General features: G+C 40.7%; 1 protein-coding gene across 6 annotated transcripts in view; it reads right to left on the bottom strand.

Annotated features, from left to right (window-relative positions):
• The window catches only part of GPM6A (glycoprotein M6A), a 238,020-nt gene that overhangs the window by 133,407 nt on the left and 85,591 nt on the right, over nt 1-19,022 (bottom strand). Inside the window, exon 1 of one of the 6 annotated variants that reach the window (XM_043893734.1) lies at nt 13,503-13,524. The exons of 4 other annotated variants lie outside the window; for them this stretch is intronic. Coding sequence is in view for 1 of the 2 variants with exons in the window: in XM_043893731.1 (XP_043749666.1) it covers nt 251-287 (37 nt within the window). In the remaining variant the exon portion in view is untranslated. Of the gene's footprint in view, nt 1-250; nt 1,067-13,502; nt 13,525-19,022 lie in introns of those variants that run through there. One more of the 6 variants, XM_043893731.1, reaches the window with a different exon arrangement.

Genomic DNA, 19,022 nt, shown 5'->3' on the forward strand with positions numbered 1-19,022 from the left:
ACCAACACCGCAATGCCCTCATCACTAATACTCGACTCTGCATCTGGGTACTTGTATCTGAAAGATTTGCAAATAGTGACAACGTTCACGCCAGACATGACTGCAAGTGGGGAACAGGCTAAAGGGGAAATAAAAAGAAATGTCTTCCAAGAGAGAAACATTCATTAGCCTTCCTGGCAAGTGTCTAAAGCAAACAAGGAAACTGCAAAATAATGACTTCGTTACAAATAAACCCTTTCGCGCACAGTACCTTTTTGTGTCTGTCCCTCTTCCATATTCTCTTCCATGGCTACCTTTCTTCAGTAGAATCTGGTACACGGAATTAATCAAAAGCTCAATTAGATGGAGGAAAAGCAAGTGATTTCTTTTTTTTTTTTTCCCTTGGGAAGCTCCCCCAGCAGTGGCTTGGGTAAGTCCTCGGAGCTTAGCTCAGGCTCCCTCGCGCCTCTTGTTTGCTTGGAGACAGGCTGTCAAGTGCAATTTCATTCAAATTACTCTTCCGTGAAGATTATCAATTTTTCTTCTCAAAGCTGCCCATTGTGCACCGCTGTAAGCAGGTATTCAAAGCAAAGAGCCTGAGAATTTTGGGGGGAAATTTGGTCTGAATCCCAGTGGCAGAGACTCTAGGACTCGAAAGGCTTGCTTTGCATTTCAAATGGGGAAAAGAAATTGAGGTTTGTATTGAAATCTGGGCTTTAAATGGGAAGCAGGCTGAGCTGGGAACAGATGGAGGGGTGTCCTCCTAACAGGAAGCAGACCACCAACCCACAATTCCCCCTCTCTGCCACCAGAGTGGGAAAGCCCAGCTCCCCGTGGGTTCTTTATGCTGCAAGCTTGCTCCTCACCCAGTCAGATACCTTGCGAAACTGCGTTTTCCTGTTCCCTCCTCCCCAAGTATCTGGTTAATTTGATTTAAAAGTGCCAAGACAGGATGCAATTATACCATCTCAGGGTTTATCTCTAAGAGGTTATGATGGAGAGAGGACTTGCAAGCTCACAGCTCTCAGATTTAAAAAGATAGAGAAGTATGGTTTTCAAAAGAAGGAGTATAAACCTTTAAGCCTGAAAGATATGTTTAAGTCATTATTTCACTTCAGAGCCACGAGACTCTTAAAGGGAAGGGAGAGAAACTGAAATGTCTGTAGAAAGAAATCGATGGATGACTTTGTAATCTATCGTGACGATTTTCGCCCACAAAAACTGATTCGAAATGGGAATCTCTTGAAAGAGAATTGCTTCAGAGGGTCGTCATTGGGGAAGCAGAAGGAACAAATTCTAGATAAGGAACGACAGGATAAGCAATTTATAATGGGATTCTGCAGTCTGATTTGGAATGCAAATCACAACGCTGCAGTCTGGCAATAAATTAGCATTTGTACTTCAGTCTCCTGAGTGACAGGGCACGATCCACCAGTCTCAATACTTCACAAAAAGTAGAGGCAGAAAATAAACAGTACCCCTTTCTAGGGGGCATAAAGCTTCCTAGAAGATAAAGGCAGGAAGAAGCCTTATCTCCGTCTCCATCTTTTAATCAGCAAGCACACAGAGAAACACACATATGTGTGCACACACACAACTAATTCCTTACCTTTCATGAAAAATAATTTGCCTTCTAACCATTCACAGAATATGTTTCTCATATTACAGCACATATTTAACATACATTATTTAAAGTGGGTCAGTAACATGTTCCATACCACCCTCGAAACCATGACAAAAGCCACTCTTGAGAAGAAAGGCAATTCTCATACAACATTTCACTTTATTTCTCATTACTCCTAAAAGAATGTTTAAGCCTTCTCACTTCTACGATCATTCGCTATTTATTTTCTCTAGTCAAATGATTTTAACCCAAAGGTAAATATAATTCAAATAAATCAAAAACTCATCTCCACTGAATAGGTTTCAATTTGTATTCAAGGGTTCATGAGAGAGCTGCTTGCTCAGGGCACGGACTGAAAGAAGGAAACCATGAGGGAAATCAAAGAGGCAAATCATAGCAGCATCCCTGCTTCCACTTGTCCCCAGGCTGACATAACCTGGCATATAGTCAAAACAGAATGAAGCATCACTTCTCATTAATATTCTCTATTCATTTAATATCACAGGAATCATCAGTGAAACACATCATTAATAGCAACAGCAGTAGAAAGAATAATGCCACTTGAAATTTCAGAGCACTTTACAATCCACACGACACCCATGCACATGCATAAACCCATTTGCAAAACTAAGAGGGAAAGTGCTGTTTTCGCCCCATTTTATGCTGGAAAAAACTGAGACTCAGGGAGACCCAGGGACTGAACCAGTGAACAACCAAGTAAGTCTGAGATTCCATGTCAGCAATTCCTCGTCTAATGCTCTGAACCACGGGCAGTTTTATCCCCTCGTGAGTGTCCTCAGCACCTTCACAAGTCAGACTCAGTCCATAGTTTCACCATGTGAACCAACGGAAAGATATGGAAGGGAGACAAAAAGAAAACTGTAAGAAACCTTCACTGGGCAAAGGTAGATGGAAAAGTTACTGTAACTTACTTCCCTTCTGGAAACTTTGCAACAGAGCAACAGATTCCTATAATGATCAACATTTTTGTCTGCAGTAGACTTTTTCATGCACAAATCTTTAAAAGAAGACAACAGCAATTTACACCAATTTTTCAAATATACAAAGAAGCACCTCTAATCGAGGCTAAAAAGCCTCTTATGGGGAGAAACAAGCATGCACAGAACTTCCTTATGGCAATCACTTCTTAGAGAGTAGAGATTAATTTTTTTATTGTGCCAAAATACATATAACATGAAATGTACCATTTTATCAATAACCTCAGATATGCTGATGACACCATTCTTATGGAAGAAAGTGAAGAGGAACCAAAAAGCCTCTTGATGAAAGAGAAAGAGGAGAGTGAAAAAGTTGGCTTAAACCTCAACATTCAAAAAACTAAGATCATGGCATCTGGTCCCATCACTTCATGGCAAATAGATAGGGAAACAGTGGAAACAGTGTCAGACTTTATTTTTGGGGTGTCCAAAATCACTGCAGATGGTGATTGCAGCCATGAAATTAAAAGACGCTTACTCCTTGGAAGGAACGTTATGACCAACCTAGACAGCATATTAAAAAGCAGAGACATTACTTTGCCAACAAAGGTCCGTCTAGTCAAGGCTATGGTTTTTCCAATGGTCATGTATGGATGTGAGAGTTGGACTATAAAGAAAGCTGAGCACTGAAGAATTGATGCTTTTGAACTGTGGTGTTGGATAAGACTCTTGAGAGTCCCCTGGACTGCAAGATCCAACCAGTCCATCCTAAAGGGGATCAGTCCTGGGTGTTCATTGGAAGGACTGACGCTAAGGCTGAAACTCCAATCCTTTGGCCACCTCATGCTAAGAGTTGACTCATTGGAAAAGACCCTGATGCTGGGAGGGATTGGGGGCAGGAGGAGAAGGGGACGACAGAGGATGAGATGGTTGGATGGCATCACCGACTCAATGGACATGGGTTTGAGTAAACTCCAGGAGTTGGTGATTGACAGGGAGGCCTGGTGTGCTGTGATTCATGGGGTCGCAAAGAGTCGGACACAACTGAGCGACTGAACTGAACCCTATAGAAGTGGACAGTTTTCTGGCATTAAGCATTAAGCACATTCATGCTGTTGTACAACCACCATCGGCATCCATCTCCAAAACCTTTTCAGCTTCCAAAAGGGAAATTCTGACCCATTAAACACCGTAATTCCTTCCCCCCTGTTTGAGGGCAGGTGAGTTTCTGGGGCTGATTGGTGTGTTTAGAATTATTTTTTAAAGTCTTGTTTTCATTTAAACTAAATCTTTTGAACAACCAAGTAATTCAAAACTGTTTCAAAAAGAAAAAGAAACATAGTTGTCATTATTGTATTAACCTTATGAATTTGAAAATATACTTCCATGAACCCCTAAGAATTGGCAATTCTGTTTTCTAGATTGTTTTTTTAATTTAATTTTTAAATGTCTTTTTTTTTTTTTTAACTATCTTGACCATATCGCATAGCATGTGGGATCTTAGTTCCCTAGCCAGGGATGGAAACCCATGCCTCTTGGATTGGGAACATGGAGTCTTAACCACTGGACAACCAGAAAAATCCCTATGTTGCATTTAAGACCTACAAATTGAGATGATGAGACATCTCATCTAACATGCTTTCCATCACATCACATTATGTTTGCCACACTCTATTTTCAGTAGATTAAAACATATAATATTTTATCAATGGGAGTTTAAAAATATGGTACTAAATGTTAAATATGATTTCCCTTTCAAACACTGCCTAAGAAATATTTGTGAAATATATGACATTTTTCCAATGTAAACTAGAAGACACAATTGCTCACTAAATCTAAACCTGTTGTGAGAAGATACTTTGCAAATAGTATATCAGATAAGAGTTAATATCCAAAATATGTGTAAAACTCATAACTCAACAACAATAACAAAGGAAAAAACAATTTTTAAAATATGGTCAAAGGAGCTGGATTGATGTTTTTCTAATGAAGACATACAGATGGCCAACAAGATGCTTAACATCCCTAATCATCAGGGAAATGCAAATCAAAACCACAGTGAGATATCACCTCACACCTGTCAGACTGGTTATTATCAAAAAGGCAAGAAACAGCAAGTGTTGAGAAGGATGTGAAGAAAGGGGAACTCTTACACACTGTTGGTAAGAATGTAAATTGGTACAGCCACTATGGAAAATAGTAAGACTATTCCTTTTTCTATTCATAAAAAATTATGAATAGAACTAACATATGATGCTTATGAACTGCATATGAACTTATATGCAGAGTACATCATGTGAAATGCCAGGCTGGATGAATCACAAGCTGGAATCAAGATGGGTAGGAAAAATATCAACAACCTCAAATATGCAGATGATATCACTCTAATGGCAGAAAGTGAAGAGGAACTAATGAGCTTTTTGATGAGGGTGAAAGAGGAGAGTGAAAAAGCTGACTTAAAACTGAACATTCAAAGAAATAAGATCCTGGCATCCAATCCCATCACCTCATGGCAAATAGAAGGGGAAAAAGTGGAAACAGTGACATATTTTATTTTCTTGGGCTCCAAAATCACTATGGATGGTGACTGCAGCCATGAAATTAAGACGCTTGCTCCTTGGAAGGAAAGCTATGACACCTAGACAGCATATTAAAAAGCAGAGACAGGACTTTGTCGACAAAGGTCTGTATAGTCAAGGCTATGGTTTTTCCAGTAGTCATGTATGGATGTGAGAGTTGGACCATAAAGAAGGCTGAGCACCAAATAACTGATGCTTTCAAATTGTGGTGCTGAAGAAGATTCCTTAGAGTCCCTTGGACTGCAAGGAGATCAATCCAGTCAATCCTAAAGAAAATCAACCCTGACTATTCAGTGGAAAGACTGATGCTGAAGCTGAATCTCCAATACTTTGGTCACCTGATTCAAAGAGCCAACTCATTGGAAAAGACCCCGATGCTGGGGAAGACTGAGGGCAGAAGGCAAAAGGGTGACAGAGGATGAGATGGTTGGATGGCATCATCAACTCAATGGACATGAGTTTGAGCAGACTCTGGGAGACAGTGAAGGACAGGGAAGTCTGGCGTGCTGCAGTCCATGGGGTCCACAAGAGTTGGACACGACTAAGTGACTGAACAACAACAATGATCCAAGCAATTTCACTTCTGGGTATTTATCTGAAGAACATGAAAACATGAATTCAAAAACAAACATACACCCCTACATTTATCCTAGCATTATTTACAGTAGCCAAGGTATGTAAAACACCTGAGTGCCCACCAATGGGTGAATGGATGAAGAAAACATGATACACATGTACAATTGAAATGCCGTGGCTTAGGAGTTGATGGCAGAATGATACAGATATTTCATAAATGAAACTGTAAAACAAACTGGCAAGTGGAAAATGAGTAATCATATGCCATGTCTCTTTTACCAAGTGCGTGTCACAAGCACTGATTAGTGTAAGGGCAGATAGAAAAATTCAAGAGGAACACTATCTAGACAAAATTAACCCTTTTAAAATAGGAAAAATCTATTATAAGTATTTATTGTAAACCAAAGTTGAGATCCTCAAAGTTACATAACTTTCTCCGGATGACACAGGTTGTGAGCTAAGAAACTAGGATTTGAATTTCGGTCTTTCTAATTCTACATCCACTCTCACAAGAAGATAAGTCATTCAGTACTTGGTTACCACAGTCATAAGACATGTCATGTCACCATTTCTTCATTTTTGAGTGAAGTCTTCGTGTTAACACTAACAACAATAGTCATAAGTTATACCTTAGCTGAAAGATGAATTTTTTTGCTCTATTCATCTGAATCAAAAGTCAGCAATTTGGAACTCTCAGTTAAGTCCAACCTTACACATCACACTGGATACTGCAAATGACAAACCCTTAAAAATAAAAAGCAAAATGGGAATGTGTATGTGTGTGTGAGAGAGAGAAAGAGAACAAGGAAGACAGAGAGGCTAACATAGAGCTTGCAAAGCTCATCAGAAGTGTTGAGTTTTGAAATACTGGTTTTAAATCTTGCTTTGAATGTTCCTGCAGACACAGATGATAGGAAAAATCCTTTGCGAAAGCTGATTACACAACATGGTGCATAAAGATATGATGAGGAAAAATCAGATTCAAGTCATCTCAGCTTTATAATGAGCACTCTGGTCTTTTTGGTTATACATTAGACTGCAAGTCCTTTCATGTCTCAAAAAAATATACTGGCGTCTACTCTTACATTTCTGGAGAGCATCTCGGGTAATCTAAACATTCTTCTTATCTCAGAAAGAGGCTATGCACAGACAGACAACTTCTCTTCAAAATGTCACCTGCCAGTACATATGAATTCAAGACTCAGGCAGGGCACAGCAGGCTTGTCCCAACGGGCACATCAGGATGAAAGGCACTTCCTCTCCTCTGTCTAAGGGGCAAGTGATTTATGCATTGTTCCTTTTTGGTGAGTTGTACATCTAAGACATTTAGGGGGTTCTTAGTCTTGAGCAAGACACCTTTGATCATGATCTACACTCCATGAATTAGATGTGTAGAAGTGAAAGTTGCTCAGTCATGTCGACTCTTTGCCACCCCATGGTCTATACAGTCCATGGAATTCTCTAGGCCAGAAATCGGGTGAGGGTAGCCTTTCCCTTCCCCAGGGGATCTTCCCCACTCAGGGATCGAACCCAGGTCTCCCGCAATGCAGGTGGATTCTTTACCAGCTGAGCCACAAGGGAAGCCCATGAATACTGGAGTGGGTAGCCTATCCCTTCTCCTGCGGATCTTCCAGATCTAGGAATTGAACCGGGGTCTCCTGCATTGCAGGCGGGTTCTTTACCAGCTGAGCTACCAGGGAAGCCCTAACAGCTAAGTCCTTTATGCACCAGAAACAACCAGAAAACTTTCTCCCAAGAGCTGTACTGGCAACGACGTAGGGTCTACTTGGATGACATACCACGGCAATGTGATATATAAGGAAGATGGACACACTCAAGCTTTCAAGCACCAGAAGAAATTTACATCCTACAAGTTCCTTTGCTCCATGTGCACAGGTTAAATGAACCCTGGAGAGCACCCCTTGGTTTCCATCTGGTTGTGCAACAGCCACACACAATCCATCCATTTGAGACTATTCTTTAGGTTTGTTGCAGGATGCTCCAGTCATCCCCAGCACCCCACTGCAGATATCCAAGATAAATGCAAATCTATTTTTAGGATCTGATATTGCAGATATTAAAGGAAAACTGATGTCTTTCCTCCCTCCATTCCAAAGCCTGAATTTCAATATCTTTTGTCTACAACGTGTATTTGCCAAGTATCATACATTTTTTCCATTTTTAACATTTCAATACAAATGCTATTTCAATATATATTTCTCCTGCCTGTCACTGAGAGCAGAAGCCATAAGTCACACGTGTTTTCTCTGCAATCTTTCATCCAATGAAGCTGAGGACAGACCTACTTTGAAGTGACAGGCTTCCCAGGGGCCAGGGGGAAACAGTGGAATCAGTGGCTGACTTTATTTTCCTGGGCCCCAAAATCACTGCAGATGGTGATTGCAGCCATGAAATTAAAAGACACTTACTCCTTGGAAGGAAAGTTATGACCAACCTAGACAGCATATTAAAAAACAGAGACATTACTTTGCCAACAAACGTCCATCTAGTCAAGGTTATGGTTTTTCCAGTAGCCATCTATGGATGTGAGAGTTGGACTATAAAGAAAGCTGAGCGCAGAAGAATTGATGCTTTTGAACTGTGGTGTTGGAGAAGACTCTTGAGAGTCCCTTGGACTGCAAAGAGATCCAACCAGTCCATCCTAAAGGAGATCAGTCCTGGGTGTTCACTGGAAGGACTGATGCTGAAGCTGAAACTCTAATCCTTTGGCCACCTGATGCAAAGAGCTGACTCATTTGAAAAGACCCTGATGCTGGGAGGGATTGGGGGCAGGAGGAGAAGGAGACGACAGAGGATGGGATGGTTGGATGGCATCATCAACTCGATGGACATGGGTTTGGGTAGACTCAGGGAGTTGGTGATGGACAGGGAGGCCTGGCGTGCTGTGGTTCATGGGGCCACAAAGAGTTGGACATGACTGAGCTACTGAACTGAACTGACTCAGTTTTCTTGTTCAGTTGATAAGTTGTGTTTGACTCTTTTGCAGCCCCATGGATATAGCAAACCAGACTCCTCTGTCCTCCACTGTCTCCCAGAATTTGCTCAAATTCATGTCCAATGAGTTGGTGATGCTATCTAACCATCTCATCCTCTGCCATCCCCTTCTCCTTTTGCCTTCAATCTTTCCCAGCATCAGGGTCTTTTCCAACGAGTTGGCTCTTTGCATTAAGGGGCCGCAAGTACTGTAGCTTCAGCTTCAGCATCCAATTACTATTCAGGATTGATTCCTTTTGGATCAACTGGCTTGATTTCCTTGCTGTTCAAGGGACTCTCAAGAGTCTTCTCCAGCACCACACTTGGAAAGCACCAACTCTTCAGCACTCAGACTTCTTTCAGTTCAATTCTCACATCTGTACATGACTACCAGGAAGGCCATAGCTTTGCCTAAATGGACCTTTGTGGGTAAAGTGATGTCTCTGCTTTTTAGTATACTGTCTAGGTTTGTCATAGCTTTCCTTCCAAAGAGCAAGTGTTTTTTAATTTCACGGCTGCCATTACCATCTGCAAAAGCATTTAATAAATACTTGTGTGGCAGCCACTGTATGCTAGGCACGTTTTTATCTTTCTGATCATTTGCGATCTTGGGAATAACTGGTATTCCTACTGCACAGGTCATAAGACTTAGCCTGACAGAAGCAAGTAATTTACAAGGAAATCAGGAATGAGACATAGGCTATCATATGTCCCATTAAAAAAAAAACCTGCTTTTTAAATAGAATATTCAGGTGACCATTCAGAATTTCTGTGTTGTTAAAAGATTTGTTTCAACACTATGTTGACTTTGATTACATTCACTAAAAAGAGGTAGATACTGACATCTATAAAGCTGAAATAGTACACAAAACTGGATCCTAGAAGCAAGTAGTCACAAGTAGCTTCTCTGGATGGTCCAGAGAGAAGAGAATGCAAAACGTCCAATCTGTGCAGTGACATCTAAAACACCTTTGGGAAGTCAACTAAAAACAAGTTTCTCATGTCTCAAAAAATAGAGCTGCACACCAGTGTTCACTGCAGCAATATTTACAATAGCCAAGATACTGAAGCAACCTAAGTTTCCATCATTAGATGACTGGATCAAGAAGATGTGGTACATACACACAATGGAATGTTACTCACCATTGAAAAGAATGAAATCCTGCCATTGCAACTACATGGATGGACCTAGAGGGTACTATGTTTAGTGAAATAAGTCAGACAAAGACAAATACTATATTGCTTCACTTATATGTGGAACCTAAAAAACAGAATGAATAAATATGACAAAACAAACACAGAAAAAATTAAAAAGATTTTAAAAATTACCAAAAAAAAATTTAAATAGAGCTTTTGGAGATTCTTGTCAATGAAGCCATATTATAACCCCCAGGTCCAAATACATCAAATCATGCAACAATAAAATGCAGAGTCTTATTAGTCTAAAACTAATTAGACTATTAGTTATTAATCACTCTATTAGTGATTTATTGCAATATTTCTATAGCAGGCATTCTGTCAGGTATCCTGCTTTGAGTTTTCCGTACCACTACCCACTATATGATTTTGGTCAAGGATGGTCTGTCTCAATTTCCTCAAATACAAAATGAATGCATTAACACTTGCCCTGTTGTCTTCTGACTGCACCAAGTGCCAGACACTGTGCTAAGTGTTTTATGTACATCATCTCATTTTATCCCTCCAACATCTTCATAAGATAGGCCTTCATCAGTTGAAGCCACTTAGTAGGTGATGAAAGCAGATGAAAAAGTTCTTCCAAAAAACTGAACAAAAATAGTGTAATTATAACTATTGTTAAAAAATAAATATAGCCATTGTTAGTAAAGCATGCTGTATGAAAAATATCAGCACTAGAGTGATATAGAAATTGCAAGTTGACAGCAGCAGATTCGTCCACCTGGTACAACTCAGAAAAGCAATGCTAAACATTTAGGGACTATTATATGCCAGTCACAATTCTTAGCATTTGGGGCCATACTGTTGCTCAAGAATCTTCAAAATAACCCTCCAAGCATGCACTAATGTTATCCCCATTTTACAGATGCAGAAACAGAGGGAGAGAAAGAACTTGCCCCAGGGAACAACGTAAAGGGCAGAGCTGGGCAAAGAGACCAGGCAGTCCGATTTCTGAGCCTGTGCTCTTAATTCTAGCACTAAACCACTCCTGTGAAACAGGCTCCAGCAGATGCAAACCAAATAGCTGTTTATTCCCCAGGCTTAGGGAACAAATAGCAGGATTACTTTTCCTCACGTAGATGGCTTTCGGCCATTCTCTGGGCTCACTGAGGTCAGCGCGGTGCCCTGGCTGGGCTTGGCTTAGCAGTCAGTTTCCAAGGGCAGCTCTGCCTGCTCTGCACATCCTCCGTGACCTCTTTATGGTTCTGCTTCTCATTTGTAAACTAAGAAACAGAAAGTCTATTCATGGGGGATTTTGCAGGATCCAGTGCATTCAGCACAAATCTTGGCACAGGTGCGGCTGGCACTCAGTACATGTGAGACTCCCTCCTTCCTCGAATGTGACATCAGTTCAAATAATTAACTCTCCCATAAACTGCTTAGAAAAGAAGAGAGCAAGACCTCAGGTCTTGAAGTGTTAGGTTTGAGAGGAACTATTACTGTCTTGAGTCATAAGGTAATCCACTTGGCAAAAATAATTTTATCCTGAGTATCTACAAATAGGATTTTTTTTCTTCCTAAAACAGTATGTAAAGATTTTCTCAGGGGTCAGTAGATTCCCTTTGATAGACTGGGGGACTACTCTGGATTAGCAATCCCTGGGTCAATTCTAGACTTGCCCAGGTCATAGGTCTGCCTAAACCAACTGACCACAAAGCAGAATTGTCTCAGAACTGTTATCAGGTACAGTGGGAAGCATGGTATTAGCTTCCTGCTCATAAACCAAGTTGAAGTAACTAAGAACATGTGACTTTTCATACTATAAACTGTCCAAAGCTTAGTAAAGGGTATAATTTTGTCAAAACCACATTTTAAAACTTTAAGATTTCCTAAAGTAGAAAAGGCTAGGCAGGTGACAATCTTATTATGTTGTTTCAAGACAACAGTTATTCTCTGCAAAGTGGTTCTACTGTTCACAGACCAAATAAAATCCAACAATGATCATGGCAATAATAATAAGAGCAAATGCTCAGATGAGCCCTTTTGATGTGCCAGGCGCTTCTAAGAAAAGGATACGAATTTCCCACATTTAATCTTCACAATAATTCTATGAGATAGGTAACATTATTATTCTCACCTTGTAGATATCAAAACTGAGGCACAGAGCGGCAGAGTTGAGAGTCAAATCAGGCAGTCTGTCTGCAGGGGCCACACCTGTCCATCCATTTCAAAGAAATGTGTGCACATAAAACAAAGCACTCTTCTTATGGCTGTCATCAAGGCATGCCACCTGATAGCTCAGTTGGTAAAGAATCTGCCTGCAATGCAGGAGACCCCGGTTCAATTCCTGGGTCAGGGAGATCCCTGGGAGAAGGGATAGGCTACCCACTTCAGCATTCCTGGGATTCCCCTGTGGCTCAGCTGGTAAAGAATCCTCCCGCAATGCAGAAGACCTGGGTTCGATCCCTGGGTTGGGAAGATCCCCTGGAGAAGGGAAAGGCTACCCACTCCAGTGTTCTGGCCTGAAGAATTCCATGGACTGTGTAGGCCACGGGGTCACAAAGAGTCATACAAGACTGAGCAACTTTTTCACTTTCACTTACCACATTCCTCATCCAGCTCATAAAGGGATCTTCAGTCCCTCATGTTTATATCTTCCCAGCCAACCAAAATCTTTTTGTGTAATAAGTCAAGGCAGGATCATGAAAACAAATAAGTATTTGTAGTCAGGCCTAATTCTGCTTCACATTGTTCCCAGTGGAGAAAGGAAGGTATACTACTTTCCCATTTAACAAATAGGGAGATTAAGAGACAGAGAGACCTGAAGCAGTGCGCTCCGCGGGCGGCCCTTTGGCACCCAGAAGCCGTGATTCGCTGAGACCCTCTGGTCTTGTCTCGCTAGGCGCCAGCCTCGGACCGTGCCGAGGGGCCCCTCCAAGCAGCAGTACTCAGCACAGAAAACCCACAAGCAGTGGTCAGGCCTGAGTGGGACGAGAATGGAGAGAAGAATCTGTCTTACTAAGGCCTTCCTCGGGCCAGTGAGATTTAGGCCACCGTTTTTTTGAACGGTGAGTAGAGAAACTGGACTAGAAGGCTCCGCGTCCTCCGGAGAAAGCCCACAAGGCGAGGTCTCTGAGCCGCGTGAGGGGAGACAGCCCTCAAGAGAGAGAGGCCGCGAGGGGCCGACACCACAGAAACAGATGCCAGCCGACTCTTGGAGTCGCCCGGGTGCGTTCTGACGACTCAACCGAGAAAGGTGTGGTAAGAGCTACTCAAACACTTGCCAGGTCTTTCATCTGAAAATGGTGGCTGGGCTTTCACACGGCAAAGGGAAGAACCTCCTATTAGGAGGTCCCCAAGGCTCCCTACCGGCTCCCAGCGCGGCGACCTGGGCGAGGGGCAGGTACAGGCTTCAGCAAAAGGACACAAGGCTCCCGGACCCCCAGGACAGAGCTGTTCAGCTGCTTTTTTCGAGTTTTGTTTTATTCTTGCCTTGTTTGTTCACTCGGGTGATTACAAAAATCTTTCAAAAGCCAGACATGGGGCCGAACTCTCAGTTCCCCGCCTCAGGGAGGCCGCCCGCGGGGGTGTTCACGGGGCAGGGCTGCACCTCCGGTCTTCACAGGTTGCTTCCCTTCCCCAGCACCTCCGCGCTGAACGCTGGAGTCAACTCACCGTGCTGGTGTGTGGGTCCCACGGCTCTGTTACACCTCTAATCCTGAACGGAATGGAAGAAGCTATCACATTCTCTCACCTGCGCACTTTTCCCTTAACAAGAGGTTAAAAGAAAAAAAAAAAAAGAAAAACCAACATTTTTTATAAGCTGACAGTGACAAGTGCTGTCAGAGCCTGAACCACAAAAAATAATAATTAAATATTAGAATTATGACCATCACTACTATAATAAAACAAGGCATGTCCCTACAGTTTTTTGAAGCAAGCTCTCATGACTTTTTTGCATCATACATCTGCCCCCAAAGAGAGGGAAGAATAAAGAAGCATGAAGGTCATTCGGCTGATGACTTGTCAGTTTAATTCTTTTCGTACCTGAATCCTCCAAATGGGACCGGAAGCCCCCTGACTGGACCTCACGTACCTGCTCTCTCCTCTGCTCTAGCACTTTCTACAGCACTCTGTTCTTCCTTGGTTTTGCTTGTCTCTCCTGGTCAGCATGCCCTCACCACAGGGTCCCACCACATGTTCGCGTGCTACTGCTGAGAAGAAGGTGTTGTAAACTGTATCTTGTTTTCCTGGGTGCTTATGAAAAACTGCCAGTTCCTGGGAGCTCAGGAAAGCCCACCATGACTACACTGCCCAGATCCCTTTATTATCCTGGAAACACATTGCTATTATATTTCTCCTTAGGAACATATGACTACATAAATAGCACATGAGACTATTGTTGACGAGAATCCATTTAAGTGATTAGGAAGCACAAATTTTATCATATGATGGAAAAAGATAAAGAAACTGAGGAAGAGAGAGGTGAAATAACTTGCCAAGATCACACAGCTTGTTAGGAGTAAATTCAACCCCAACATATCTCTCTGTAGTAATGAATTCTCCAGGGAAGTGGCTGCTGACTCATCAAAGAAAATGGAGATCTGGTAGGAACTGGATAAATAACAGGAGCAGTGACACTGTTCTGTTCATGTTTCTCATTTTTTTCCTACATAAACTGTACTTATACAACTAACAATAATGTGAGAGTGATATTCATTTTAAATGCTTGACACAGGAGCTGGAGTCTGCTTTTTTTTAAAACTTTATTTAATTTTAATTGAAAGATAATTGCTTTACAGAATTTTGTTGTTTTCTGTCAAACCTCAACATGAATCAGCAGTAGGTATACATATATCTCCTCCCCCTTGAACCTCCCTCTCTGGATTCTGCTTTTTTGTTTTCTTTTTGTTTTTGTTTTTTTTTTTTAAAGAAAATCCTGGTGTATATGTAATGTACACTCCTGGAAAATCTAACACTGCCCTACTCCTAGGTTTTTAAGAAATCTTATTGGGGAAAACATTGAAAGTTGGTCAAGATTGGTGTTTTTATTTAAAGGATAAAGATGCTTGTCCAAAACCAACTTGAAATGATAGGGAATCCATAAAAGGAAAGCACTGCAGATAAACCTACTTGAAAATCTTATTTCCATGACAACAGAAACAGCATTAAAGGGCCAGTACACCTCTGCACTGCTTCGTTGCCAACAGATTCTATCATCAGACACATTTTCAAGAAAAGAAATAATCTTTCACATATATGCTAAATTATAACTATGTATGAACATATAAAAATGCTAGCCCTTTTTAAGAACAGAGATAAAAAGCTGATATCCTTAATAGTAACATATAGACTAGCAGGTTCTCCACTGATGCTGGAAAATGTAGAAATAAAATGCAAGCTATAAACTAACATTGCATACCAAATGAGTTTTTTAGTTTCCATATTTGTCATTAAGTTTATTGCCTTTAAAAAATCCAGTTAATCTGTATTGTCTTAAGATAACACAGAGTGTGCTTGCTCATGAATATATAAGTAGCCAAAATAAATTTTTATTCAGAAAAAATAATATTATTTTATAATATGAGACATACATCATTGTTTCTACTCAGTTTTTCTGAAACATGAGTTTAGTTCTTTTTCGTTTTGCATATAAAAAACATTTGAGAAAATTATGGAAAAATAGCTTTGTTTCTCTAATGTAATAACAATATTTTGTACAGAACTCCTTTTTAAGATAATGTTTCCAAGACTTCCTAAATTTAAGGATTCTTCAAAGGAAAATTTAGCATTAAATTATGTAAAGTAATTTTGAATCTGCAATTTAAAATTATATGTATATTGGATTATAGATTTTAAAGGCATTATGTGATTGAATTTGGTCTTCACAGAAACTTCCAATGTAAAATAGAAAGGTCGGATACCATTATCAACTTATTTTTCATTAATCAGGTATTTGATACTCACAAGCATTACATGCTAAGTGGCCATAAGCAGAATAAACATAATTCTATATATTTCTATGCTAAGCTTTTTCTTTCTATGATGCTACACTCCACACTTAATTTAAAAGACTAAAACTGTCATCATAGTTCAATTTAGTCATACTTTAGTAAGAATGAGTTAATAGTTTTATACAAAAAACAGAACACTCTTAATCTCCAATATTTGCTAATAAGAATGCTAAGTACTTAGCAACTGATGCAAAATGTGTCTTTGATTTGAGGTTTATCAAAATTATTAACTATGTGCCCATTCTTTATACAATCATGTAGATACAGATGATAGATAGATCTCAATCTTCAAGTAGGAAAGCTTTCCATCTCTAACTCTACAAAGCAAACAGGTCAATCTCTACACCCATGAATTCAAGGAAAATTATTTATGTGCCAAAAATCAAATGCAAAATTCCAAAGATTAAAGTCATGTAACAAAATATAAAGCATGAAGATTATTTCACCTAAAAATAGAGAAGAATTAACAAATGAGAATTTCATTAATAGTTTCTCCACATGTCTTTCCTTTCCACATTCTTTTATTTCCTGCCACAGAAAGTTCTAGAGCTGAATCTGGACCTGGAACCCTACTGAGCAGAGCCCTACCCCCAGAGCACGATGCAATGACTTGGAAGGCCCACTGGATTGGACCATTTCATTTGTAATCCTAATTCTACCACTGAAATGCTGAGTGAGTCTCACTGCTGCTAAGTCATTTCAGTCGTGTCCGACTCTGTGTGACCCCATCCCTGGGATTCTCCAGGCAAGAACACTGGAGTGGCTTGCCATTTCCTTCTCCAATGCATAAAAGTGAAAAGTGAAAGTGAAGTCACTCAGTCATGTCCGACTCTTCGTGACCCCATGGACTGCAGCCTACCAGGCTCCTCCATCCATGGGATTTTCCAGGCAAGAGTACTGGAGTGGGGTGCCATTGCCTTCTCCAGAGTGAGTCTCACAAAACCACTTAAAACTGTTGGGTCTGTTTCAACATACACTTATTCAGGGCTTTCGCAGGTCCTACTCTCAAAAAGTTGGAAGCCGGGTCAACTTCATGGATGGGCATCCGCGGGGTCACACAGGACCCCGAACTCAAAAGAGCCAGTACTTGGTTTAGTGATCTGTTGTCACTGTTTAGAAATTGTGTCTTTTTAAATGTAAACTTTTTATTTGGACATAATTGTAGATTCCTATACAGCTGTAAGAAATAATATGTAAAGGTCTTGAATATTAACTACCTTCTCCCAACGGGAAACATCTTGCAAAAATACAGTACAAATTCCAGAGGGGCATGATGTATTCTGGAGAAAGGGGGAAAAGCCAAAGCTAATTTTTGATTTTATAAATAAAAAATGAGAAGATTAATGCAGAAAAGTCATCAAAACAGAAGGTAGATCTCCAATCTCAACAGGTGCTGCCTACCTGAATCAGACAACTGTGCCCTATCTTAACACAGGAAGTTGCTGTGGTTGCAAAGGATGACCACCAAATCCCACTGAATTTTCTAGCACCATATCAGCGCCTTTGTTTTACAAAGCTTCATTTTGAGCTCAAAAGCAAATGATATTCTTGGAATACTTTTGTTGCCAATATAAACTGTAAAAATAAGAGCCAGAAATCAGTGAATTGCCCTTTGTTGGTTTAAAGCATACTAGAATATATAGAAAAAAGATACAGCAGATAGTTACCATACCAAAATAGCAAGCCAGTAGGAGGCATTAGTTGGCCTAACAGGGGACAAGGAAGAGAATACTCCACTCAATACATAATCGAACAAATGAACTCAAGAATACTTCACTGGAATACAGATTTTCATTCGAAACTATCCACTGGATGATGACCTGCCTTTCTTTTTCTTTTCTTTTTTTTTTAGTATAATTGCTTTACAATGCTATGTTAGTTTCTGCAGTACAACGAAGTAGATCAGCTATGCGTGCCAAGTCACTCAGTCGTGTCCGACGCTTTGTGACCCCATGGACTGTAGCCTGCAGGCTCCTCTGTCCATGGGATTCTCCAGGCAAGAATACTGGAGTGGGTTGCCATGCTGTCCTCCAGGGGATCTTCCCAACCCAGAGATCGAACCCAGGTCTCCCGCATTGCAGGCGGATTCTCTACCACTGGGCCACCAGGGAAGCCATATACCCCCTCCCTCTTGGGCCTCCGCACATCTCCCGGACCCCACCCCTCCAGGTCATCACAGAGCACTGAGCCGAGCTCCCTGCACTATCCTGCAGCTTCCCACTGGCTGTCTGTTTTACATGTGCTAGTGTGTGCCTGTCAATCCTAATCTCCCAGTTCATCCCACCCCTCTCCCTCCCCACCCCCGTGAACACACGTGTGTTCTCCACATCTGCAACCCTCCTTTCTTTTGATCCACAAACAGGGTTTCTACGTATATATACATATATATATATATATGTATATGTGTGTGTGTGTGTGTGTGTGTCTATTAAGGCAAACTCCTTTCCTGGAGAAACTCACAGCACATTTTCTAACCAAGAACAGCATTCTGCAGATGAAATAATAAATTCTTTCATTCTCTCAAGATCATATCTTCATTTCCCTCTGCCTACCTCTTCAATTCCTAGCTTTTTTTAGTTGTTTGTTGGCAAGAAAGTTCACATCTCTTCCTCTTGAATAGTTGTCAACACACCAAGGCTGTCATCTACCGACTCTCTGCCGCCCTGTGCTGAAACAGTGTTTTCTTGAACATTTGCAGTTGTGTATAATGTTGATGACAGCTTGTTTTGTAGTTGTCTTGCCTTCCTAGCTTCAAAGACAGCAGCCGCTAGTGCAAAGAAAAGCCTTTTCTCACATGGACACACTTCCATTTTTTACCTCTGAAAATTCAATGAGTTAAAACTAATAGATGCCTTTTAGGACCCATCAGATGAGTTCTTAACAAGGGGGTCTTCTTTCTCATTTTACATCTTCCTTCTCGTTTTATACTTAAGTTCTAAAACTAACTATCTTACAGACTTTAAAATCAAATATGTTGGAGATTAAGAGGCAAACTAAAGTCGTGATTAGGACCTCTACTGATACATGTTATAGCTTAGAGACTAGAGTCAGAAAAAATGTGTATCAAATTCTAGTGCTACCTTGCTCTAGCTGTGGTATATTTGGAAACATCCTATCTTAGCTTCAATTTCCTTACATGTAAAATGAGAATATTAATAATTTACCTACCAAAGAGGAATGT

This window comes from Cervus elaphus, chromosome 32 (genome assembly GCF_910594005.1).
Source record: "Cervus elaphus chromosome 32, mCerEla1.1, whole genome shotgun sequence".
In the NCBI taxonomy this organism is placed as follows: Eukaryota; Metazoa; Chordata; class Mammalia; order Artiodactyla; family Cervidae; genus Cervus; species Cervus elaphus.